Source organism: Urtica dioica, chromosome 2 (genome assembly GCF_054948205.1).
Source record: "Urtica dioica subsp. dioica isolate 48M chromosome 2, U.dioica_male_clone48M_v1_H2, whole genome shotgun sequence".
Lineage (NCBI taxonomy): Eukaryota > Viridiplantae > Streptophyta > Magnoliopsida > Rosales > Urticaceae > Urtica > Urtica dioica.
This window is the reverse complement of record NC_142757.1, coordinates 43018854-43045556: the sequence shown is the minus strand read 5'-3', so window position 1 is coordinate 43045556 and position 26703 is coordinate 43018854. Positions and strand designations below refer to the sequence as shown.

Genomic DNA, 26703 nt, shown 5'->3' with positions numbered 1-26703 from the left:
TTTCAGTTTGTTCAAACAAGATGTTTTCATGGGTTCTAGTATTCTTTGTGATGGTTTGTATAAACTTAAGCTTGATACCCGTTTTGGCCGAGACTCTCTTAATCTTGCATCATAATGTTGGTACTGAACGTGGTTTATCTGATAAATCATCGGCTTACTTGTGGCATAAATGTTGGGTCATATATCCAAAGAAAGAATCAAAAGGTTTGTAATGAATGATATCCTACTTGATTTGAATTTTACCGATCTTGAAGTTTGTGTTGAGTGTATCAAGGGAAAGCACACACGATACATACTTAAGAAAGCAACCACAAGAAGTTCACATCTCCTTGAAATCATACACACCGATATTTGTGGGCCTTTTGACGTTCCATTATTTTGTGAAGAAAGGTATTTCATCAAGTTTTATTGGTGAATTTCTATGCTATGGTTACGTCTATTTGTTGCATGAAAAATCTCAATCGGTAGATACCCTAATGGTGTTTATTACTGAAGTTGAAAAGAAATTAGATAGAAAGGTGAAAATTGTCAAATTTGATAAATGTAGTAAATATTATGGAGATATGAAGAAAGTGGACAGTGCTCTGGTCCCTTCGCTAAGTTCCTAGAAAGTCATGGTATTTGTGCTCAATACACTAAGCCGAGAACACTGCAACAAAATGATTTTGCTGAAAGGCGCAATCGTACTTTAACGGATATGGTTAGGAGTATGTTAATCAAGTACCTAAATCATTGTGGATGCATTGTTTAAAGATTGATGTATATTTGTTAAACAGGGTTCCTAGTACGTCAGTTCCTAAGACACCTTTTGAATTGAGTGGACAGGAAGGAAACCCAGTTTAAGGCACCTGCATGTTTGGGGTATCCCAACAGAAGTAAGAATTTATAATCCACATGAAAAGAAAATTGACTCAAGAACAATCAGGGATTTCTTCATTGGTTATCCAAAAAAATCTAAAGAATATCGATTTTATTGTCCTAACCATAGTACTAGAATCGCCGAAACTGAAAATACTAGATTCGTTGAAAATGGTGAAGTTTGTGGGAGTTTGGAATTACGTAATGTGAAAATTCAAGAAGTTAGAGTGCAAGTACATTTGCCTCTACCATCTTCTCAAGTTGTTGTTCCTGTTCATGTTGACCATGATGTTGTTTTGCAAGAACAACAAATTAGCGACCAAGCACCACTGAATGATGTTGTACAAAACGAATTTATCATAGATGAACCACAAGAAATCACTATTTCTGATTATTATGCGGATTATCTATAAGAGTCAAAATTCGACGTAGGAATCGATAAGGATATAATTTTGTTTTCACAAGCCATAGAAAGTGAGAGTTCTATCGAGTGGTTAGACGCCGTGAAAGAAGAGTTAAAATCAATGGATCACAACAAGTTTGTGATGTTGTTGAATTTCCTAAAGGTTGTAAAGGAGTCGGGTGCAAATGGGTCTTCAAGATCAAGCTCGACTGAAATGAAAATATCGAAAGACACAAGGTCAAACTCGTTGCTAAAGGTTTTACTCAAAAAGATGGTGTTGACTACAAGGAGACGTTTTCACCTATCTCTAAAAAAGACTCTATGAGGATCGTTATGGCTATGGTAGCTCAATATGATTTATAACTCCATCAAATGGATGTGAAAATTACTTTTTGAATGAGAATTTAGATGAATAAGTATTCATGGATTAGCCTGAATGTTTTGTGGTTGATGGAAAAGAACACATGGTGTCTAAATTGAAGAAGTCAATATACATACTAAAACAAGCTTCTTGATAATGGTATCTCAAGTTCAACGATACCATCCTATCTTTTGGATTTAATGAATTCATCGTTGATCGATGTAGGTAGTGGGAGTAAGTTTATTATCTTGGTTTTGTATGTTGGCGATATCTTGTTTGCTACTAATGATCTTGGTTTATCACATCAAACCAAAGAGTTTCTCTCTAAGAACTTTGAAATGAAAGATATGGGTAAGACATCCTATGCGATTAGGATATAGATATCTCGTGATAGATCACAAGGACGGTTGGGATTGTCTAAAAAAACATATATAAATAAGGTTTTAGAGAGATTCAATATGGATAAATGGTCTGCAAGTGTCATTCCAATTCATAAGGGTGATGAATTTAGTCTCAATATATGTCCAACGAATGAATTTGAACTTAAACAAATGGAACAAATTCCTTATGCATCTATTGTTGGAAGCTTGATGTACGCACATAATTACACCAAGCTATGCACCAGTTTTGTTGTCGGAATGCTAGGCAGGTATCGAAGTAATTTAGGAATAGATCATTGGAAAGTTGCAAAGAAAGTGTTAAGGCATTTGAAGGAAACGAAGTATTATATGCTCACTTATAAGAGATCCGATCACCTCAAGGTGATTGGATATTCATATTCAGATTTTTCCGGTTGCGTGGATTTTAGAAAATCTACTTTCGACTATTCGTTCCTTTTAGCCAAAGGATCGATTTCAACAAAAAGTGCGAAGCAAACTATCATTGCTGCATCCACTATGGAAGCTGAATTTGTAGCATGTGTTTGAGGCTACAATTCATGGTTCATGGTTGCGAAAGTTTATTTTAGGACTTGTAATTATCGAAATTATCGTCAAGCCGCTGAAAATTTACAATGATAATTCCGTAGCAGTCTTTTTTTTAAGAACGACAAGTATTTGAAAGGTGCTAAGCATATGGAATTGAAATACTTATCCGTTTAAGAAGAAGTTGAGAAACAAAAGATGTTGATCGAGCACATTAGCACAAAGCTTATGGTTGTAGATCCATTAACGAAAGGATTGTCCCTAAGGTATTTACTGATCATGTCGAAAGAATGGGGATCCTTGGATGTCATCCTTTATGTAATTTATGTTTTATGTGATTGATACTTTTATCTCGTTTATTTTGAATCTCATATGATGTAATTTATATACATGAATGCATTATGTGATCAAGATTCGTTTTGTCTCTGACAAAGACATTATTGTTGAATCGTTATGAATACCTTATTATGTGTCATATTAAGTGTGAAACTAGTATTGTGATACATGGAAGAACTATGCCGACAAATTGACGTACAACAGCTATTATGCATATTCGTTTTCATGCTTAATAGAGACTTTAAGATGTAACCGATATTGGCTGCGTTTGGTTCAGATTAAAAAAGCCTTGTTTTTGTTTTTAGAAAAAACTATACTGCTTATCTAGTGTTTGGCAAAACTGTTTTTACAAAAAATTTCAAAAGCGATTTTAGATTTTGTACATGAGATGGAAAAGTTAGGATTCTTAGCTTTTAGAAAAACTGTTTTTAAGTTTGTATATAAATTACTGTAATATCCTCGTACAAAATATTATTCACATATATGTATATAAATAAGCATATTAATAATTATTATTTAATTATTAAGAACATGTCTATTTTAGTCTTTTTACTATAATATATTTATTTTACCAAACGCTAAATCAGTTTTTGTTACCAGCAACAACTGTTTTATAAACAGTTTACCAAACACCTTGTCAGTTTTTGAAAAAAACAGTTTTTTTTCAAAAACTTAATCTAAAAGCACTTTTTTTTAAACAAAACTATGCCAAACGGGTTATCTTATTCTACGTGTAATTACGTTTATTATTAAGCCATATGGTATATTATGACACAAGGGCCAAATGGGAGAATATTAGAGCTTATTTTATAAAGCTCACGTATGTGTGGCCCAACTGTATTACCCATTAGTGGCCCAACGGTATTTTATAAATCCTATTGGTTAATTAAAATAAAGGTAATTTTCGTATATACTCTGATGGCGGATCTATATAAAAAGAAACCCTAGGGATTATTCGTCTCTCAACTCATTACATATTTTTTCTCTGTCATCAAAAGAAAGCTCTCAAGTCTAAAGCGGTCAAGAGAGAGAAAAATCAATTCCAGTGATTCCGCCACCACTCTCATCATGGATCGAGATATGCTTTCTTGATCTCTAATAGTATGTGAAAATCGTATAGTTCTAAGATCTTGGCTATTTAGAATTGTCTAAATTTATGTTTACACTCACATCACATGCAATACCCTAAAAAGGGGTCATAAGGAAATAAAATCCCAAGCCAATAAATAAAGATATGAGCTATGAAGAACAATATATATATATATATATATATATATATATATATATATATATATATCACATATGAAATAGTTTTTTTTTTGAGAAACCTGGGAAAACCCAGGAATAGATTAAGGCACGTCGGCCAAACAAAAGTCTATTAACTCCGGGGGAACATACTCCACCCAGATGACACGATAGACAAAAACAGTGGCTTTCTTAGCCAACAAATGGGCCACTACGTTGCCCTTTCTAGGAAAAAAACAGAATTCTACAGAGGAAAAGGACCGGGTGATGCTCTGCACCTCCTGGACAAGGAGACCCTTTTCTTTGAGCCATCGGTGGTTGTCGTTCAGTATCTTCACGGCCGTAGCACAGTCAGACTGAATACGAACTCTTGAGCAACCCAGGTCCCTGGCAACCTGGAGTCCTTCACTGACAGCAAGCAGTTCAGCCACGAGGGGGGAGAGACGACCACAGGAAGGGGGCGATAAATGAGCCCAGCACCCAACCGTCTGACGTGCGTAACACTCCGCCAACCCCACATCCGTCTGAAAAGGCCACGTCCACGCACACCGATGTCACTCCCGTTGGTGGGGGAGTCCAGCGGTCCACGCGTCGCAGTCCAGCACCCTCGGGCCGTCCAGAAGACGCTGCCTGGCGGAATTCCTCGAGGAAATGCGTCGCGGATGTGATTCTGTCGAGTGGTTGCCCTCTTCTGTCGGAGTGGAGCTCATTGTTTCGGCCATTCCAACAAGTCCACGCAACGGCCACGAAGAGTTCGAAGTCTGAGGTTGACAAGGTTTCTTTCATACGGATAAGGAAAGCGACGGTATCCCCGATATAGGAATCCTTAATCATATCTCTCCATCCGGTAAGCTTCCAAATCTTCGAGTTCACCTTACAGCCCCAAATCGCATGGAAACCATTCTCCCGGTTGACCTTGCACCGTGAGCACCGGGGATCCACGTCCATCCCACGACTCGCCAAGTTTCCCACGGTGGGAAGCCAGTTCTTTCCCACCCTCCACAAGAAGACCCGCATCTTTGGAGGAAGTTTTAGTTTCCAAAGCTCGGCCCACCATTTCTCCGTTATGCTTGGGTCCGACGAGCTTATTCTTCCTATGACCTCCCGCGCCACCCGGTAGCCGCTTTTAACTGTGTATTCCCCGTCTTTGGTATAGTGCCAACAAAGCTCGTCCGCCACATAGGAGGTAACGCAAGGGATTTGTAGGACCTCGTCAACATCTTCCTCACTTAGGACCTCACGGAGCCGGGGAATATTCCACCTGCCCCCGGGGCCCTTCAGATCTGCTACTGTTGTCCCGTCCGGGAGGAGTGTCGGGTCGCGAACAGTGAATCTGGTTGCTCTAGGAATCCAACGCCCCGTCTTCGCGTCCACCGAGGCCCCCGTCCCGATCCTCCATCTCGATCCTTTGTTGATTAGGAGCCGACCCCACATAAGACCCCTCCAAGTACTAGACGCATAATACATATTAGTTGTCGAGAGGATATCCGAATTTGGGAAGTAGCTAGCTTTGAGAACCTGGGCCGCAAGGGAGTCGGGGAATCTCGCCACCCTCCACACTCCCTTTGCCAACAAAGCTTGGTTAAAACTCTCGAGGTTTCGGAAACCCATGCCCCCTTCTTCTTTGCGGGAGCAAAGTTTATCCCAACTCCCCCAGTGGGTTTTCCTTTTCGCATCGGTGCTTCCCCACCAAAAGTTGGCCACCATTCGATGGAGATCTTTCACAAGCTTTTTCGGGAGGATAAAGCAACTCATCACGTAGCTAGGGATTGCTTGGAGGACCGCTTTAATTACGACTTCCTTGCCGGGGTAGGAGAAGAATGAGCCCTTCCATCCCCGAACCTTATTCCAAACCCGCTCTCGGATATAACTAAAAACTTCCGCTTTGCACCGACCCATGGTCATTGGGAGCCCCAAGTACCTATCGTGGCCTTCTGTGGATTTGACCCCGAGGAGAATCGCCAACGCCTCACCAGCCTTTGCCTTGACGTTCTTGCCGAACCAAATCTTCAACTTATCGTAGTTGATGACTTGCCCCGAAGCACTCTCATATGTCTCTAGGCATCTTCGGATCTCGACCCCTTCCTCCCTTTTGGCCTTGAAGAAAATCAAGCTATCATCGGCGAAGAAAAGATGAGTTACGGAGATTCCCGCCGTGCCGAAGGCCAGCCCCGAAAACAGCCCTCTAGCTTCCCCTTCACGGAATAAGGCCGATAGACCTTCAGAGCAAAAGAGGAAGAGGAACGGGGAGAGCGGATCTCCTTGCCGTAGGCCTCGATGGGGGATGATGTTGCCACTTAGCTTCCCGTTCACGACGAAAGAGAACCTCACCGAACGCACGCACCGCATCACCAATCGGACCCAATCCCAACGTAGCCAAGACGAAGCATCACCCTTTCAAGGAAGTCCCATTCCACCCGATCGTACGCTTTTGACATATCAATCTTAAGGGCGCCACAATTTCCGTTCCCAAACCGACCCCGTCTCATCGTGTGGAGTCCCTCAAAACCAATAATAACGTTGTCGAAAATCTGCCTTCCTCTGACAAAAACGCTTTGGTTCTCCGATATGGCGCCTTCCATCGTCGTCCTAAGCCGATTCGCTATGCACTTCGAAATGGCTTTATAGATGAAATAGTATAAATCCAAATTACAGCTTTCAAGAAGATATTCTCGTTGGCCAACAAGATTTTTAGCAATTGCGTCTAAGAAGATCAGTACTTAATTATAACCGAGATTTGAAAAATTATTTAGAAACAAAAGAAGACACAATTTTCCCACGAAAGTAGAAGCATAACCTGTCTGAAAAATAGGTGCCCCGCCACAGACATAATCTTCACCCCAATGTTATGGGATAACTTCATTTCCACAACCAATATTAAGCTTTCTTCTATAGATGCATTGTCACGTGATCCATAATGGAAAAAAACGCATGTCTTATTATTTCCATCTTACACAAGATCTCTATGATATATCTACACTTTTTCAAAATAATCCACTTTCAGCGTTCTTGAACTTATGTGCTTAAATTTTTTTACAAAGTTCTACAATTGTCTATTGAATGGGCTTTGGAAAAAATGACAAATACCCACGACCAACAACCTTTTGGCAACATCACATGTCAATTATGAGACTTCAACCCCATAAACTTTTCACAAGCAGTAACATTTTTCTTCAAATTCAAGTCCTTCGATGATTTGACATACTTGAGGAAATATGTAAACCATTGTATTTACTCAAAAATCTTAGTGTCATTTGCAATTTAAACCAACTATTATGCGTTTCTCCAAGTAAAAAGTTGATAAGTACGTTTTCTACGTACTAATCTCTCTTTCCTGAATGTGATTTTAGCAAGTTCTCAAATGTATTTGAAGGTCATTTGGTTTTTTTATAGTGAATTTCAGGTGTTCAATGCTAAATTGAGCATCGAGAGTCACTTAAAAGAAAACAGGAGTCAAAACGGGTCAGAACGGAAACTTGTAAGCAAAACTGACGAAAATTAGAGTTGATCAACACTCCGGCGCGCCGCGCTGAAGTCCAGAAACAGACCGCGGAAAAAGACAACCACCAGCACGTCATAGAAGCAAAATTCCGAAGAGTTACGCGTTGGCGCGCCGCAACAGACGTTTAGTGTACCGCGTTGACCCACTGCGCGACGGCTGAAACCCAAATCAGGAATATTGATTACCCATTTTTAAGCATTTTTTGAGCCTTTGGATCCAACTAAAATGCTCATATTCTTTGAAAATAACCTCTAAGACTATAAATAGAGCTCTTGTAACCTAAAAACACATATTTTGTTTTCTCTTTAATTTTCTTAGAGTATTTGACTATTTTGGAGAGCTATTTGAAGAGATAAAAAGTGTATTTTGTTGGAATCGACGCCTCCGACAATTCTCTTGAACTCAAATCCAATAGTTCTTCTTTCTTCCTTTCTTTTAATTATTTTATTGCTTTAAACTATTGTCGTTTTTAGTTTTAATGTTTACTTTATTGATGTTGATAATAATTTTGTGCTTTTCTTTGATTATGTATTCGTTTAGCGGCTAGATTTTTATGGGGCTGCGATATGTAGTCCGAACCGATACTCAATGCGTTGATGATGCTCTACTTTTGTCTATTGCTCGTTTTGATATTGTTTGCTTGATTATTAGCCATGCTTCTTGTTAGTTCATTGATTAGCTACCTTTGAATTATTGTATAGGATTTGTTTGCTACTCGAGAGAGCGTAAATTTATCATGCTTTTACAATAATCTTCATGATCGATCTAAGTAGAAAACTCTAGGCAAGTGCAATTTTTTGAATTCTTGTGCTTAATGCGTGTGATTGTTACTTTGTCCTTCTCTCATTTTTAGTTTCTTTATTTTTCATTTCATATGTATGTATGTGTATGTATATATATGTATATATACATTCGTTACTTTTATATCTAACAACAATAAAAGAGAACTAAAATAAGAAAGATCAATATATAATGGGAAAATATCAAGAGTATCCCTCGTGTTTAATCGAAATGCGAGATTTACTTCTTCGATTTCTAGAAATATTAGACATATCCCTTAAGTTTAATATAAATGACATATACATCTCCTAAAAAAATGTTATATTACAAATATCACTTTTTTCGTTTATTTTTTACAAAAAAAAAAAAAAAAAATCGAACTCTCCAAAATACCCTTAATAAAATAATTTTGTATTTTCTATTCTATATACAAAAAAAATTAAATTAAAAAAATTCTTTACAAAAAGTTAAGGATTTTTTTTATAAAGAGATATTTTGATTTTTTTTTTAATAAAATAGTAAATAAATATACATTCTATTAATTAGTTGAAATTAGACATTTGAGTTAAATGGTTGAAATTAAAATGAATATATGTTGAAATTGGAATGTTGAGTTAAATTGTTATATGTTGAAATTAGAAAGTTGAATTGGAATATTGAAACGGATATTCATCTGTTAATTAGTTTTATGGATATATGTTGAGTTTAATTGTTCGTTTAGTTTGATTGCAATTTGTTGAAAATTTAATTAATTAGTTAATTAGTATCATATTTAGTTATATTAATTAGTACTATATTTTAAAATGATTAGTAACATGTTAAATTTAATTTAAACTTATTGAAAATTTATTGCAACCGAGCTACGGAGGCTCGGTATATTATTTAGTATGTTAATTGATAGTCATGGTTGGTTATATATGTGTTTTTTTTAAATTGTAGATTTTGGTTAGTCAATATTTTAGGGGAAACTCTGCCGAATTTTCGGTACAATAATAAGTATTTGTAAAAAAAATTAACTCTTTCAATAATATAACGAATTCTAACCATTTTTCCAAATTATTACATATTTTTCACAATTTCTCTTTCACTCTTACAAATTCGCTCTCGAATCTTTCAAATGTTAACGAGTCACTCTCAATTTCCTAACAATTCATCACTCTCAATTTCATAACAATTTACTCTAAATTTCAAATATTCACTCTCAATTTTACCTCTCAATGTCAATAATTCACTCTTACAAAATGAATTCTAACGATTAATTTTTATCTCTCAATTTCCCGTCTCATTCAGAAGAATGTCAAATCCAAGTAGGGACTGGATTACCGAGAACAATCGATTGAGTTTGCAATATAAAATAGGGGTTAACGAGTTTATCCGCCTTGCAAGCAAACTCCGGAACGAAAACGGTCATTATCGTTGTCCTTGTAAGTCTTGCAATAACGTGAGATGGCTGGACATCGGGGTCGTAAAGAATCACCTTTTGAACAAGGGGTTTACCCCGGGATACACCGAATGGTATCATCACGGCGAACGTCATGTGTTTACCCAAGTAGAAGATGCCAGCAAGACTAACCAGAGAGGAGTCGGTGGATTGCACGATGCTCTCCATGATATAATGGATCACGAGGACTTCGACGATTTTACGGATCCGACTCCGAGTGAAGTGCGTGTAGATGAGCAAGTGGAAGACTTGTTCGTCGAGTTGGAAGCAGAATTGTACCCTGGATGCAAAGAGTTTTCGTCTTTGTCGTTCTTGGTTTCGTTGATGCACATCAAAGTCACGAACCATTAGACGAACAAGTCGTTTACAGAATTGTTGCAGCTCTTGAGGAAGTCTCATCCAATTGGTAATCGAATTCCGAAAAAACACTACGAGGCAAAGGCGAAGCTGAAGCGTTTCGGCATGGGATACGATATGATCGACGCGTGCATCAATGATTGTGTGTTATTTCGAAAAGATCTCGAGAAAGCTAAAGTGTGCCCAATTTGCAATGAGAGCAGATGGAAGACATCCGGGAAGAATATATCATAAAAGATATTACGATACTTTCCCTTGAAAGATCGATTGAAGCGATTGTATGCTTCTCGACACACGTCGCTTGAGATGCAGTGGCACGAACGAGATCGCGTCAAAGAAGAAGGCGTTTTGCGATATCCTGCGGATGGTTCGATGTGGAAGAATCTAGATGAAAGATACCAAAATTTCCCTGCAGAGCCTCGTAACGTACGTCTGGGACTAGCTTCTGATGGGTTCAACCCGTTTGGGGAAATGAGTCTAGCATATAGTATGTGGCCCGTGGTACTAACTGCGTACAACTTGCCACCTTGGTTGTGCATGAAAAAAGAGTACTTGATGCTGACGCTTTTGATATCTGGACCGAGCTCACCTGGAAAAGACATGAACGTGTTTTTAGAACTACTAGTTGAAGAGCTGAAAGAATTGTGGGATACTGGGTTCCAAGTGCGAGACGGGGCGAACGATGAAGTGTTTCGGTTACGTGCCGCGCTTCTATGGACGATAAACGACTTTCCGGCTCGATCGTATTTGTCGGGATGGAGTGGCCAAGGGTATCTTACGTGCCCCATGTGCAACATTGAGACGCCATCTATGAAAATTAGAAATAGGATTGTCTACTATGACCATCGTCGATTCTTGCCTACGCCTCACTGATTGAGGAAAAGCACTGATCACTACGTAAATCGTCACGAGAAGCGCCTGAAACCTGTCAAGTTGACTGCGTAAGACATACTCGATCAGTTGACTAGTGTTTCTTCCACGACAACCAGCAAAAATATCGGTAAACGAAAACGTGCTGAGTGCGAATTGAATTGGACCAAAAAGAGCATCTTCTATAAGTTGTCTTACTGGTCAGAATTGGAGTTGAAGCATAACATGGATGTCATGCATATAGAGAAGAACGTGTGTGAGAATCTTCTCGGGACGATGCTCAGCTTGGAAAAGAAGAACTACGATACGGAGAAGTCGAGATTTGACTTGATGGACTTGAAAATCGAGTCTTCTCTGCACTTGAGACAACAAAGGCATGTGTGGTACAAACCGCCAGCAGCGTACACGTTAACGCTTGAGCAGAGACACCAGTTTACCGAGTTCCTCTAATCTGTTAAATTCCCAGACAGGCTCGCTGGAAATTTGAAGAAAAATGTAACTGCTGACGGGAAGCTCACAGGTTTGAAGTCGCACGATTATCATGTGATCATGCAGAGGCTGTTAGCTGATGATATTGCTGAAAGCATACTAAAATTGCTAATGACATCATCTTAATTTGCATATTCCAGATTTATGACATGAAAGTTAGTGGTTCCGACGTGTCTAAAAAGCTTTACGCATTGTCTACGGGATCTATGCAAATTGCTCATCAGTATCCAAGTTGCTTTGTGAATGGCGTGAAGTTCATCACTCGTCGTCGTGATAACCAACGAATCACCCAGAATAGCGGTGTTTGTGTGCCCGTGAACGACTTCAACTTTTACGGTCGAATGGAAGACGTAATCGTGCTGAACTATCCACATAACTGTCGTGTCGTACTCTTCAAATGCATATGGTATGGTGACAAGTACACTGCAGGACGTATAGTGCACGTTGATAAGACCACTGGAGCAACGAGTTCGTATACCGCCAAAGAGTGGTTTACAGAAGAGCCGTTTATACTCGCGACTCAAGCGAAGCAAGTGTTTTACATCCAAGATCTCGTTAAGGGTCGCGAATGGGAAATCGTTCAGGAATGCAATCAACGTGGGATATGGGACATTCCTGAAGTTGATCCGACCACTTCAGCATCGATTCCATTGACAATAGAATTGTCAAATATCGACCGTCTTAATCATCGACACGAAACCGCTACAGCCGAGCTTGTTACTGTCGTTAAAGATGATGAAGAAGTGGATGAAGAAGATGAGGCGTATGCTGTTTTTTAGGGAGACGATGTTGATGTCGATACTAACATTACATCGAGTGACAACGATGAATGAATAACACCATGTAATAACCATAGTCGTCGAATACTAATTAAATAGTAAAAATACTAACTACAATTCATTTTGCAGGATGTCTACCTCAAGTCATGACCCATCAGGAGGAGAGCGTGACCCCCCGCAGATGCCGAGGAAGAAGCGGGGACCAACGACTGGCCTCGTTTCTGCGAGAGGTGGTGTTGGAACCCCTGGAACGAACACAGTTCGCTACGATCAGACTGCGCAGGCGTTCTACCAAGACGTCAGGGAGCAAAACCCGTTGATCGGGACGTTCCAAAACCGATTAGGAAACCTGATCAAGAGTACCATTCCAGTCGACCTCCCAGACTGGAATCATGTGCCTGCGCAGAGTGTGGCGACTCTTATGACTTCGATTCATAACGAGTATCGCTTCGTTTATGAACATCCCGACAGTGGCGAGCTTGTTCCTGCAGATCCTATTCGCAACGAGATTGATATGGCTATCATTCGCGATGCGAAGAGAATGCGACGTGGCCAGAAGTCGAGGTTGTCGCAGCTCTTCTTCAAGACATTTTGCGGGAGTAAGGATCTCGCTAAAAACGAAACTCCCGAAGGCTATAACCAGGAAGCCTGGTTGAAAGCAATAGAGACGTTCGACTCGCCGGAGCATAAGGTATGAGTTGAACTTCCGATGGTTATTTCAAATTCTTAAAATTGAACTTAACTAATTTATGTGTCGCAGGCGAAGTCTGTCCGCAACCGGGAAATTCGAAGATGAAGAAGACGAAGGCGAGACAAGGGTCGCTTAGTTTTTTTGGTCATCGCTCGAGGAACGTAAGTCTCTTAATATTAATATGCAATATATATGTGATTCATATTTTAATGTTGTAAAATTACAGCGAAGGGAAGATGGGAGTATAGGCTCGGCTTTAGCGATATGGTCAGAAAAACACCATGACGCTAAGGGATCGTGAACGACGGACTTCGCGAAGTCGCAATACGTAAGTTAATTTTTTTTATTTACTATATTTAATTACTTTATTTCTTCTTATCTGATAAGTTTTTTGTGGTTTTTTTTTAAGGATCAAATCACCGCCCAAACGATAGATATTTTGCGGCAAGCGGCGGAGCAAAACACCGTGATCTCCCAAGAAGATGCGGAGATGTACGCGATGCGCGATGTTTTGGGAGTACGCAGAGACTGGGAAGTCGGTTTAGGGTCTTCGATCCCAAGGTCATCGTTGGGTGTTGCCCAAACGCTAGATAGAGGCTCATCAAGTTCGTCATCTCAGACCGATCCATTGGTTGCCGAGATGCGAGCTCAAATGGATGCCCAACAAGCCGAGCTGCAGGAGATGCGACAACAAATCGCCTTCCTCAGCCAGATGCACAACCAGCCTCCCACGACTCCCCAACCTCCGCATGCACTGCAACCAGGTGGGACTGATCAGCAGACGCCAGGTTCCACGCCGGGTTCTACGCCTGGTTCTATGGATTTCTTGCGAGTCCGTCCTTACGGAAGCGGCGGAGCGAGCGGCAGCGCGTCAGGCAGCGGTGGACGAGGACGCGGAAGCGGTTCCCGAAGTTCTGACAACTTATTCGGTAGAGAGAATTCTACTATCGATAAGTTTTATAGGAAAAAAAAAATTAGGAATTTATTTTTTCGCTTTTTTAGAATGAATTTGTATTTTTAATTAAGGATTCTATTTTCATAATATTATTTCTAATTAATTTAGAATTTTGTTAATTAGTTTTTATTTAATTCTAAATGAATTTTGATTTAATTTTCTAATTGTGTAAAAAAAATTAATTAAAAAACATATTCGGTGCGAATTTTTTTTACCCGCCAATTTTATTAAATTTGGCAGGAAAATAACTTGGGCATTTGGTGCGACATTTCGCACCTAAAGGTATGCTTATTAGGTGCGACTTTAGCGACGGGCTTTTAGGTGCGACTCTGTCGCACCTATTGTCGCACCTAATAAACTTTTAGGTGCGACATATGAGGTATTAGGTGCGACAATCGTCGCATCGGATGACGTTTTTTGTCCTCGTGAAAGAAAATAAAATATTGTTCTGGGATTTAAGTTCAATATCAGATCCACAATTTCGTGCATATGTTCAAGCCGAACAAACGAAAATTATGCAAAAGAGGCTTGAACAACAACAATCTCATGCACCATCTCTGACTTCTGATTCATATTCTCAATATTTTACCGGTCTCGGGGGGTCCGACACCAATCTTCCAGAATATTAGTATATCCATTGTAATTTTATTTTGTTGTATTGTGTTTTTAATGTCTTTTGAGTTTTCTTGTTGATTTTCTTCCAAATTGCTAATGTAATTGTGTCTGGTATTATTTTACTATGACCGTTTTAATATTATAATTTTCTTGCAATGTGCAAATATCATTGTTGCATTTTAAGATATTGTTGTCTTTTAAATTATGCACAATAATAAATTTTATATAAATTAAATAATTTTAAGGGTAAATATTAAGTAATTATATAAAATTTGGACATTTGGGCAAATTTTAAAACATAAAAAAACTAAAAAAAAAACAAATATTGCACTTAACAGTGCAACGCTACAAATAGCGCTGCACTGTTGGAAAATAACATCTCACTCGAGCGCTACAAATGTTCGAGTGAAACGCTTACGTCAAATTAGGAAACGCGCATAGCGCTCCACTAGAGACGCTCTAATATGAATTCTAACCAATTCAAATATGTTCTCTTAACACTGGATTAACTGCCTTGAATTTTGCATTTATATACGGCTATGGATTAATTATTTCGTTAAGATTTGTCTTCATGCATAATTTTACAATCTAGTAAAACCTACCATTGTCATTTTCTCGATATATGCCATTATGTAAAGGGTTAATATTTACTGTAGTACATAATTTGGTATGTAAATATGGCCAATTTTTTTTTTTTTTTTTTCATTCCAGTGGCAACTACCGCAATCCTTATGTGTATATATTCGATCTTAAGGCTTGAGTTTTAGAACCGTTCGTGATTATATAAATAAACTTTTATATAGATGTTTTATATTGATTATCGGTCCAATTACCAGCAGCAACCTCGTCTCCAGGGTAAGGTTGGTGGAAACTTTGGGCCAGCCCATGTTTGCTTCTCACAAGCCCATACGGGTTTGACCCAATGCTGCAGGCCACATAAATAAAAATAGTGGAAATCACATGTAATACTGCTTCTTTTTTTCTTTTTCTTTTTTTTGTTAAGCTAATCCCAAATATAGCGTGACTAAAGTTTTTATTACAATTATAGAAATTTTTAAGCGGTTAACGATAATTTTTTAAAGAGCAGGTTTTTTTTAAAAAAAAATGTTTCCTATTTAAACTTTTTACAGTCAAAATAAACACTATTGTAAACAATTTAAAACAACATCGATTTTTTGAATTGTTGCACTTTAAAAATAGTATTTCTGTAAGCTTCTCAAAAATAGGTTTCCCTCACAGCCAAATTAGCTAGAGCATTCAGCCATTTTTTTATGGGCTTTTATCTCTTAATAGAGAGGCATTTGGACGAGAATATTAGTGGTTTGAAAGATTATACAAAAATCAATTAAAAGCTTAATAAAGAAAAAAAAACTTTTTAGTATAATTTGAAGAGAGAGATATCTGTGTACAATTCCTCATTAACTATTCTTAAATTTTCGAACTCTTGCCTTTAATCTCTCTCTCTCTCTCTCTCTCTCTCTCTCTCTCTCTCTCTCTCAACCTCGCTTTCAGTATATATATATATATATATATATATATATATATATATATCATCACTCAAGCCCACGGTCTACGGCCAGATCCGAGCCGTCTCCATCGCGGTAGGATTCTACATCATGGTCGTTTCGTCGAGTGTGCAGTCGGTGCTAAGGTTTGTGTATTTTATGATTCTAACTCTTTTTTTTTTGAAAAATAGGAAAAATACATTTTATTTGATGGTACCTTTAGTTAGTTCTCAATAATTATTTAATTTAGGGTTTCAAAACTTTATTAGTCATCTACTTGAAGTTTTCATGTGCTGGACTTGTTTAGATATGTAATGACATATATGTCATATATATCGACAAATCTGTGTTTGTTTTAAGATTAAATGACATATAATTCAACATTTGTCATGATTTGTTGACATATACGTTAGAAAATGTGGGCATGTTTGAAGATTTAATTACATATATGTAAACAAATGACATGATTTGTTGACATCTATGTCATCAAATACATGACATAGTGACATGTATGTCATCAAATCCAGGATTTGAAACATGTCATCAATTACTAGATTGAATGAGAGCGTTGTGTAAAGCTTGTGTTTAGATTGGAGTCGGAATTACCATTTTACACAAGTTGAAGAATCATATTTTCATAGTCATTAGATCGTGGTTAGTTAAATCTCTCCATCAATCATCGAGTATTTTGAAAGAGGTTTATGTGTACTAGATTTCGTGGCTGATTTGTCACATATTTCTGAATTTCATGAATGACCAATCATGAAATTTAGCAATTTTATGACTGGTTTTATTAAACGTATAATATATTTTCACAACTCATTTACTAATATATTTGTAAAAATCTTTTTTATGATTGATTTTGGTGAAATGGTGTTGAAATGAAAATATTCATCTAATTTTTTTTTTAAAAAATATAGACTTGTACGAGAGTAATATCACGATTTGAATCTAAGATTAAAACATTTTTAATAAACTGTAATTTAATAACTTAGCCAATTTCAGACATGATTTTAAGGATATAGCCAATGTTTAGTAAATTTTGTAATCAGAAATAAACATTTAGAAAATATCGGAAATACCGTTATGTAACATAAATCATAGAAACCAACTACGTACTAGCCAATATTTCAGCCAGCCAAAACTTATCGCGTGTAAAATAAACAGAAATTAACTCCTACTAATCAACTTTTTAGCCAGCCAAAACTTATCGCGTGTAAAATAAACAGAAATTAAATAAATAAAAACTTGATATCGCAACTAATTGGACTAAAAAAAAGAAAATAAAATATTATGGAATAAATCAAGTTAACGTGTAAAACTGCATTATTTGGCTGCGATCAAAACGTTGATTACATGTTTATGTTCAATCGATTTTAATAAAAATTAATGTATTAATTTGTTAATTGACTAATAAAGTCAAATCATCATTTGTAGCTACATTTGAAATTTAAATGAAACATTGGTTAGATTTATTAGAAAGTCTCACATCGACTGAGAATGTATCCTTTGTGTTCTTTATAAAGGTTACGAGTTATTTTTCTTATTACCAATTGGTTTGAAAATACGACCCCATGATACTTTAATAATATTACAATACAACATTTCAAATGCTTAGTCCGTGTAACTTTTCTTTAATAAATAGTTAGACATGTATCCTTAAAAACACAAGAACATAAACACTGAATTTACTGCTCCTCTATATGCTTTTTCCGAATTCTCTGTCACGGTTAAATAGCACTATACAAAATAATAATATCTTAGCTGTAAATTATCAAGATAGGAATTGTCGGTTTCTTTAAAAACATCATGCTCTCTATGCGTAGGAATGCATGAACGAAGCCTAATTTTCTATTCGCAGTGACTATAAAGATTTGCTTTATACTTTCCAAAAAAATATCAAATAAATAAAATAAAAAACCACGTATTCTTCATTTCTTAAACTCTTTTTAAGTGTCTTACCACGAAACTTAAGAGAGAGAGCGAGGGAGTCGTGGATTGTTATTTGGTATATTGGTTGGTGGGTAATTTTCGTCCAACCCAAATTCTTTGTGGCTCTGTTTTACCTATAAAAGATTCATTTGCCATTTGTTTGTTTCCTTAGAGATTCCAATTCCCTGAGCACCCAAAAATAAAATACACTAAACCATCACAACACAACTAAACACCCAAAAGTTGGCTTCACTTTTGCACTTTCTGGTAATCTCTCTCTCTCTCTCTCTCTCTCTCTCTCTCTCTCTCTCACACACACACACACAAATTACAATTACAATTCACTGTCGTATTTATACATCGCGTCGATTGCAATTATCTTTTCAGATTTGTTGTCTTGATTTGAGGCCTACTTTTCACTTGACGTTCAACTCTTCTGATCGGTGAGCAAGTCTTTATCCTTTAACTGCCTTTAGTTTCGTTCTCCGATTCCTAAAGGGTCCAAAACAAATGGTGTTCTCTTTGAGTTGCCATTCGTTTATCTGGTGTTGTCATACCATGGTTCTAAGTATGAACAAATGAAAGAAAACGGTCTCAAATTTCTCTCGTTTGGGCAATCGAAATTGGGTTTTTGTTGTTGTAGCTTCAATGCTTGTTAGTGTCATATTATTTGAGAGGAAATCTGGCTTCAATGTGGAGAGAGAGAGAGAGAGAGATTAAAGATTTGGATTCTCTGTATCTATAGGCTTAAACATTTCCATTTTGCATTGTCTATTGTCTGTGACTTTTTATCCGAAACTTGTGGACTTGTTGTTTGTTTCATGCCCCAGTATTGAACCCATTGATTCATTTTAAATTCCATTTTTCCATTATCAGTTACATGACCAAATTTTACAAAATGAAGAAAAATTGCAGATTTTTGATGAATAGGATTGTATTTGGTGGAACAAATAGAAATGTGATTTCATATGTGTACTTTGCAAACCCAAATGCACTGTAAAATATCATAAGAACTCATCGAAGAAAAACAATCAAAACCTGTTTTCTCAAAACTAGTGTAAACTCGACAAGCTTCTAGTCCTTAACAATGACTATCCTCTGCCAATAAGACAAACCGTCGATGGTAAGTCACATCCATGTTTTGCAATGGCTATACGATTAGATAATTTTGTTAGCTCTCCTTTTTCCCCTTTGTTAATGTAAACCCAAAATTTTTCATTTTACCATCTCTGCGGCGAGTCAAGTTACAAGATTGAATTCAGAACAGAAATTTCCAAATTTTTTTTAATTTTTTTTTTTTCGGGTTGCAGATGGGGGAAGCTTGGAAGGACTTAACAGCGGGGACAGTCGGAGGGGCAGCCCAGCTGATAGTTGGCCACCCGTTCGACACGATAAAAGTGAAACTCCAAAGTCAACCGGTGCCGAGCCCCGGGCAGGCTCCGAAGTTTGCTGGGGCGATGGATGCGGTGAGACAGACGATAGCGGCGGAAGGAGTGGGAGGGCTATACAAGGGAATGGGGGCCCCTCTCGCCACCGTGGCGGCCTTCAACGCCGTCCTCTTCACCGTCAGAGGCCAAATGGAGGCCTTGATCAGGTCCGACCCCGCACAAGTCCTCTCCGTGAACCAGCAGATCGTCTGCGGCGCCGGGGCTGGGCTCGCCGTCTCCATTCTCGCTTGTCCCACCGAGTTGATCAAGTGCAGGTCGGTTTTTCTACTAGCTTTTACACGTCTTAAACAATTTCGGCTTTAACTATTTTATTTTTATTTTTTTTATCTAGTTGCCCAGAAAATAGATTGTGATAGGTGATGGGCCGAATCCGGGAAGCTGAGCTGGGAAAATCTATGTTCTGCTTTTATTTTTTGCTTCTAGCCATTTCTCGAGAGCGAAATGAAACCATATATATGATACTAAACTAGCTTTTCTCTCTCTTTTTGTTAGGGGATTTGGGGCGTTTAGAATAAGTGCAGTTTAGAAAATAATCCCCTTAGGTTTCGAGGATGTTTGCGAGTCATTTGACAGTTCTATCGCCCTTTGTTTGTCAGCAATACAAAAAGCTCGCATTTTTATTTTCTCTTTTATAAAGTTTTGGTTTCTCCTAATCAAAGGGAAAAAATAAACACATTTTGTGCTTGTGTAATGCTTTCACATTCGTCACACCAAGCATTTAGCCTTCATTTTCAACCACTTGACGATGGCCTTGGCTACGGCGGTTTTTTCAGGTTACAAGCCCAAAGCGCGCTGGCAGTGACGGGTTTGCCCGGAGTGGCGGCGGCGGCGGCAAAGTACGGGGGACCGATGGACGTGGCGAAGCAGGTGCTGCGGTCGGAAGGCGGGGCGAGGGGGCTGTTCAAAGGGCTGGTCCCGACCATGGCCCGAGAGATTCCCGGGAACGCCCTCATGTTCGGCGTGTACGAGGGCATCAAGCAGTACCTGGCGGGGGGGCAAGACACGTCCAAGCTCGGGAGGGGCTCGCTGATGCTGGCGGGGGGCCTCGCGGGGGCGTCCTTCTGGGGCTCCGTCTACCCGACGGACGTCGTCAAGAGCGTCATCCAAGTCGACGACCACAAGAACCCCAAGTTCAAGGGCTCCATGGACGCCTTTAGGAAGATTGTCGCCTCCGAGGGAGTCAAGGGCTTGTACAAAGGGTTTGGGCCCGCCATGGCTCGGAGCATCCCGGCCAATGCCGCCTGCTTCTTGGCCTACGAGGTTACGAGGTCGAGTCTCGGGTGAGAGGAGAGAGACAGAGAGAGAGAGGGCTTTTTTGTGCCCCGGGTTGTTTCGAGTTGACCCATATTGGTCTTTTCTACAGAAAGTTTTTTTTTAGTTGGTGCCATAGCTCCATTTTGGTTCTGAAAGGAAATGTTCTTTCACCATGCACTTTGGTGCTATATTTATCTTATAGGAAAAATTATGTCTCTCTTGGTTTGATAAGCTATTGGAATAAGATTATGAAGTTAAATTTATTATTAATTTTTTTTTTAAAGTGATATTATTGGTCAAGATTATAAGATATATTAGCAATGTATTTTTGAAAGAAAGATAAATTTTGTATTTGTAAGGGAGCACGGATTTTTGTAGAGCATAAGGTTTGAACCATGGATTTAAATTCCGGGGAAACCGGACGGGAACCAGTTCGATTCCCATTTTTTTGAAGAGTCCGGCACCGGAATGACCAAAACCGGAGGTTTCCGGTGATTCCGAGAAAATCGACGCGACCCAGTGCAAATCTTACGGAATTTCGCCACTTTCCGAGCTTCCCGACAACTTACCGACGCTCCGAAGGCTAAACTTCTCCATATACCGGCAGAAAGCACTGGTATTGGTGAGCTTACCGACGTGAATATGTATTTTGATGATTTTGAGTTATTTTTTTAAATTTCTTGATAATTCTTGAAGATTAAGTATAAATTGGTAGTTGTGAACACAAATCTAGTGTTGATTTTGAGTTTGTGTTCATGTCTTCTATTTGTTTTTATTAATCCGAATTCTTTTGTTATTTTTTAGTTAGTTTGTGATGATTATGGTTATGTTGAACTTGGTTATTGATTTATTCCGAATTTCTTATTGATTTGTTTTTAATTTTATTTTACATCCGAGAATATGTTAGACTCTGTGTTCATGTTTTCTAATTTTTTTTATTAATCCGAATTAATCTTTGAATTTATTGTTAGTTTGTGATGATTATGGTTAAAATCATATATTTAAAACCATCATTATTTTATTCTGAATTTCTTATGAATTATTTTCAAATTTCATTTAGATCTGGGAATATGTTAGTTTAGAACTTTAGATCTGGGAATATGTTAAAGTATGTGAATATGTTGTGAAATTGAACTATAGTATTTGGTAGATTGTGTTTGAACTTTATCATTTTGGTTTTTGTACTATTGAACTTAGTTTTTGTTGTGTTTGTAATTTGGTAATGTGTTGAAACATTGTACACTATTTTTAATTTTATGAATTTTATCCTACGTACTTTGTATGTTTTTTGTATATTTCTTTTCTAGATTTCTCTCGGTAAATACGGTATTTGATGGTATTCCTCTACGGTAATGGTAAGTTCAACGGTACCGATTTTTTTTTCCTACTTTCCCCGGTATTCCTTTACGGTACCATGGGTTACCAGTAGGTATTTCGATCCTTGGTTTGAACCCAAGACCTCTCAACCGAGGTACGTGTGAAATTAGCATTAGATTAATCTAGCTATCGCCTTATAATTATTATTATTATTTTCATTACCGCTTGACTTGAAAGTTACAGTTATGCCAATCCCAGAAAAGGTGCATATGGATATTTGTGTTGGAATAAAATTTGATGAATTTGTTCTTATAGGTACAGGTAAATAAAATAAATAAAAATGATCGTGACCTATGTTTTTCAATGACTAAAATCGAGTCTAAAGAGATATGCATATGACTATAAATCCAATTTGTCACGTGTTTATTATGTTAAGGTTAATTAATTCTAGAGAAAGCCCAAACCCAGATCGCCGAAGAGAGCAGATCGCCCGCGTTGAATCAATCGAGTAGCGAAGTCGTGGTCAAGAGAAAACCTCACCGAGAAGACCAGATCTAAGAATTGACCAATCTGCGACCTGGGAAAGACAAACTAATCAACACGTGTTCGAGAGATTACTTATTCCTTGCCTATAAATAACAATTGATGTATTCATTTTTACACACGTACAAGGTGAGACTCAATCTTTAACATCTGTATTCGAATTCTTTGATCTTTGTTGAGTTCGCCTTCTCGACCTCGGCATTTTGCCTAACTGTAATTATTTCATTATTAATAAAAACGTATCCCTCCTATATTTCGTATCAATATTCCTTTCTAATTAAATTGGGATTTCATTTCTGTTTCTTATACGAAGTCTTCTGAGACCTATTATTAAATAAAGTAAATATATTATAGAAATATTTCTGATTGTTGACGATCCCGAAATCACCATCAACAATTTGGCGCCATATGTGGGAAATTTCCAAAAAAACCAGCGTTGAAAGAAACAACTTTCCCAAAAACAAAATATCATGTCTTCCACTCCGACTCATTACGAATCAAGAGAGGAAATCCATCCGGGAATCAGGGCTATCCTGGATATGCTGAACAAAAAGTTGGAAAGTCAGGAAGAAAACAACCGAGCTCTCAACGCTAGGTTGGACTCCTTCACAACCCCTCTAAATACTCCGGATCCACGATCTGGATCTGGCGAGATGACCGCCTCTGAGTCGGCTCGGAACGTGATCAGCTGCACAGACGGGCCGAACTCTCCCTCCAGGCATCCAGCTGGATTTTACCGAGATTCAGGTCTCCCGAGGGATAGATCAAACCCCCCTGCCCGAACTTCCAGCTCGGCGGGACTTCAAACGAGGACGCCCCGGAGACTCAGAACAATCCGATAGATCTTCCCCCGCCCCCGCCGGCAGGAGCACCCTTCCAGTCCTTCCTAGCGAAGTCCGGACCTCGTCCTTCGATGACCTCACAAATATTCACCGCTCAAATCCCGGGCGAGCTGAATCAGATCACTACTACTCCGGTCGAAGTCACAACTATCGTACCTCTGCGCACAGGATTTCATTGTTCTCAGAATGACGAACCCAACATGACAGAATTTGAAAAATCCAAAGAATTCATGACAGCCGAACTAAGAGTTGTCCATTCAAAATTCCACAGCGCTACCAGCTCGGCCCCGAAATAGATCGACTCGTCGCTGAGATAGGAAGGACCCAGTTCGCTAAAAACATAACCGACGTGTTTATTGGAGACGTCGGGAAAGTTCGTCTCCCGCGCTACAATGGCACCTCAAACCCAAAGTCTTATATTCTGTCTTTCAGAAAAGCTATGGGACGAGCTATGCTGACAGAGAGAGAGCGAGAAGTAGGTTATTGCCAACTGTTCGCAGAAAGCTTATATGGATCCGCTCTAGAGTGGTTTTCCAGACTAGAGCCTAACTCCATTGATAGTTTCGCAAGGCTATCTACAGCATTCCTGAAACATTAATCGATGTTCGTCGAGGACGAACTGACGATGGCGGACATATGGAGGGGTCCGTCAAAAAGAAAATGAACCTTTGAAGGACTTTATGGTCCGTTACAAGGAGGTATTATCCAAAATATCGAACGTCGATCCCGAATCTGCTATGACCGCTCTAAAGAACGGATTATGGCATGAATTGAGATTCAGACTAGAGATGGCCGTTAATCGATCCCCCACTTTAGAAGATGCCATCCATAGGGCCGTAAACTATGGTAGAGCCGAAGAGGAACTCGTCTCTTTGGCCAAAGAGCATACGGTAAAAAAGAAACCACCCTCGAACACCTGGGTACGACCTGGAAACGGTGGATATAACCCTCGAAAGGTCAATCCCCAAGACGCCGGACCGCAGGCTAGGAAGCAACACGCCCCTCCCGGTTTCGTTTTCAACATCGGAGACAAAAGCAAGGAAGGAGGACCTTAGACGAAAAAATGGACCAGGGATCCGAACGCGTATTGTGAATTCCATCAAAGCAATGGCCACGCGACGGTAAATTTCAAGACTATGCGTAAAGTCTTGGCCGAAAAATACGCAAAATGGGAACTAAAGAATGTCGACTTAGGACCTCCGCCTGAAAAGAAGGTCTTTAACAACCGAGAGAGAGGTAATCCTTCACCTGAAAGTCTAGACCAACAGAAGAAGAGGAATCCGATTCCCCGCCGACCGTAGTAAAACATTGAGTAGACTTCATAATGGGTGGCTCAAAATTTTGTAGCAACTCGGTAAACTCAATCAAGGCTCATCAGCGATGACTGATGAATAAGACCACCCGGCCTGGAGTAGAACAGGATGTCAAAATCTCGTTCTCAGAAAGCGAAGCACCCGGGATAACAGATCGACACGACGACACGCTCGTTATTACAATCGACGTGTCCAACTGTGAAGTTGCCAGAGTCCTAATCGTCGGAGGGAGTTATGTGGATCTTATCTTCAACGACACCATAATTTGAATGGGGATAGAAGATTCGGAGATCGAAAGGGAACAAACCCAACTCACAGGCTTCAACGGGGTAGCCATTCATTCGATAGGAACTATTAAGCTACCCGTAAAGACAGAAGGAATAAACAAAATAGTGGAATTCCAGGTTCTGGAATGTCCCTCCCCATACAACATATTACTAGGAAGGCCATGGATACACAGAATGAGGGCAGTGCCTTTAACATTCCATCAGTGTATCCGGTTTCCTACACCCGAAGGGGTGAGGGAAATCAGAGGGAACCAAGAAATTGCTAGCAGTTTCTACCTCACAAGCAATAAGATAAAAACTGAGACGTCTGGTGAGAAACAATAGCAATTAATGAACATCGAGCCGACTCACGAAGAAGACCCAAAAACCGAGGAGTCGGACTCCTCAAGCACCGAGATGACAATACAAGTACAGCTTGATGGCCTTGATCCCACCAAGTGCGTAGGGATCGAGGCCGAGCTTAAAGGAAATATACGACGGGAGTTGATTTGCTTTCTAAAACGAAACAAGTCCACCTTCGCCTGGACGACGGAAGATATGCCAGGAATTAGCATCGACGTTACATCTCACCAGCTCAACGTTGATCCTAGTTTCAAATCCGTAAAACCAAAAAAGATGCAAGCTCGGCACCGACAGAACACGAGCAGTCAATGACGAAGTAGACAGGCTCCTAGCCGCAGGCTCCATCCTGAAGTAAAACACCCGGATTGGTTGGTCAACAACGTCGTGGTCAAGAAGAAAAGCAGAAAATAAAAGGTATGCATCGATTTCACCGATCTAAACAAGATGTGCCCAAAAGACAGTTTCCCCTACCACACAAAGACAGACTAGTTGAAGCAACAACGAGACATAAAATAATCCTGTCATTCATGGACGCATTCTCAGGATACAACCAAATCTTGATGCATCTCGACGACCAAGAAAAAATGGCATTTATAGCACACCGAGGCACATACTACTACAAGGTCGTTCAGACTAAAAATGTTGGCGCCACCCGTCAAAGGCTAGTGAACGAAATGTTCGCTGAAAAAATAGGAAAAACTATGGAAGTGTATATTGACGATATGCTCGTAAAATCCCTAAGGGAAAACGACCACGTCGAACATTTGAAAGAATGTTTCAAAGCACTCAACAAGTATCAAATCAAGCTTAACCAACCAAATGTTCATTCGGAGTCTCATCCGGTAAGTTCCTCGGGTACTTGGTGACCCAGCGAGGAATCGAGGTGAATTCATATCAATTGCATGCCCTAAGAGAAATGCTCTCATTTCGCAACAGACGGGAGGTGCAAAGATTGACAAGCCGAATCGTCGCTCTCAATCTCTTTATCTCTCGATCTACGGATAAATACCTCCCATTGTATCGACTCCTTAAAGGAAATAAAAAGCTCGAATGGGATGAAAAATGCGAAGAAGCATTTAAAGAGTTAAAAACATACTTGTCGACACCCCATATCCTCGCAAAACCCGTTGAGGGAGAGCCACTCTACCTATACGTCACCGTGTCCCAAGCGGTTGTTAACAGAGTACTTGTTAGGGGAGAGTAAGGGGACCAACGACCGATATTCTACGTAAGTAAGTTAGTCGATGCAAAAACACGATACCCTATTATGGAAAAATTGGCATTGGTCGTTGTTTACGCTGCACAAAAACTCCGA

General features: G+C 39.1%; 1 protein-coding gene across 2 annotated transcripts; it reads left to right on the top strand.

The window, feature by feature from the left end:
- The first annotated feature begins 18109 nt into the window (after nt 1–18109).
- On the top strand, nt 18110–21106 carry BOU (Mitochondrial substrate carrier family protein). Of its 2 annotated transcripts, XM_089607263.1 has the most exons (4): nt 18110–18309; nt 18430–18485; nt 19353–19744; nt 20264–21106. In XM_089607263.1, exons 3-4 carry the CDS (start codon nt 19353–19355, stop codon nt 20772–20774), a joined length of 903 nt encoding a protein of 300 aa, XP_089463389.1. In that variant the 5' UTR covers nt 18110–18309; nt 18430–18485; the 3' UTR covers nt 20775–21106. The 2 variants fall into 2 exon arrangements, with proteins under 2 accessions (XP_089463389.1, XP_089463390.1); XM_089607264.1 differs by lacking the exon at nt 18430–18485.
- The last annotated feature ends 5597 nt before the right edge of the window (nt 21107–26703 follow it).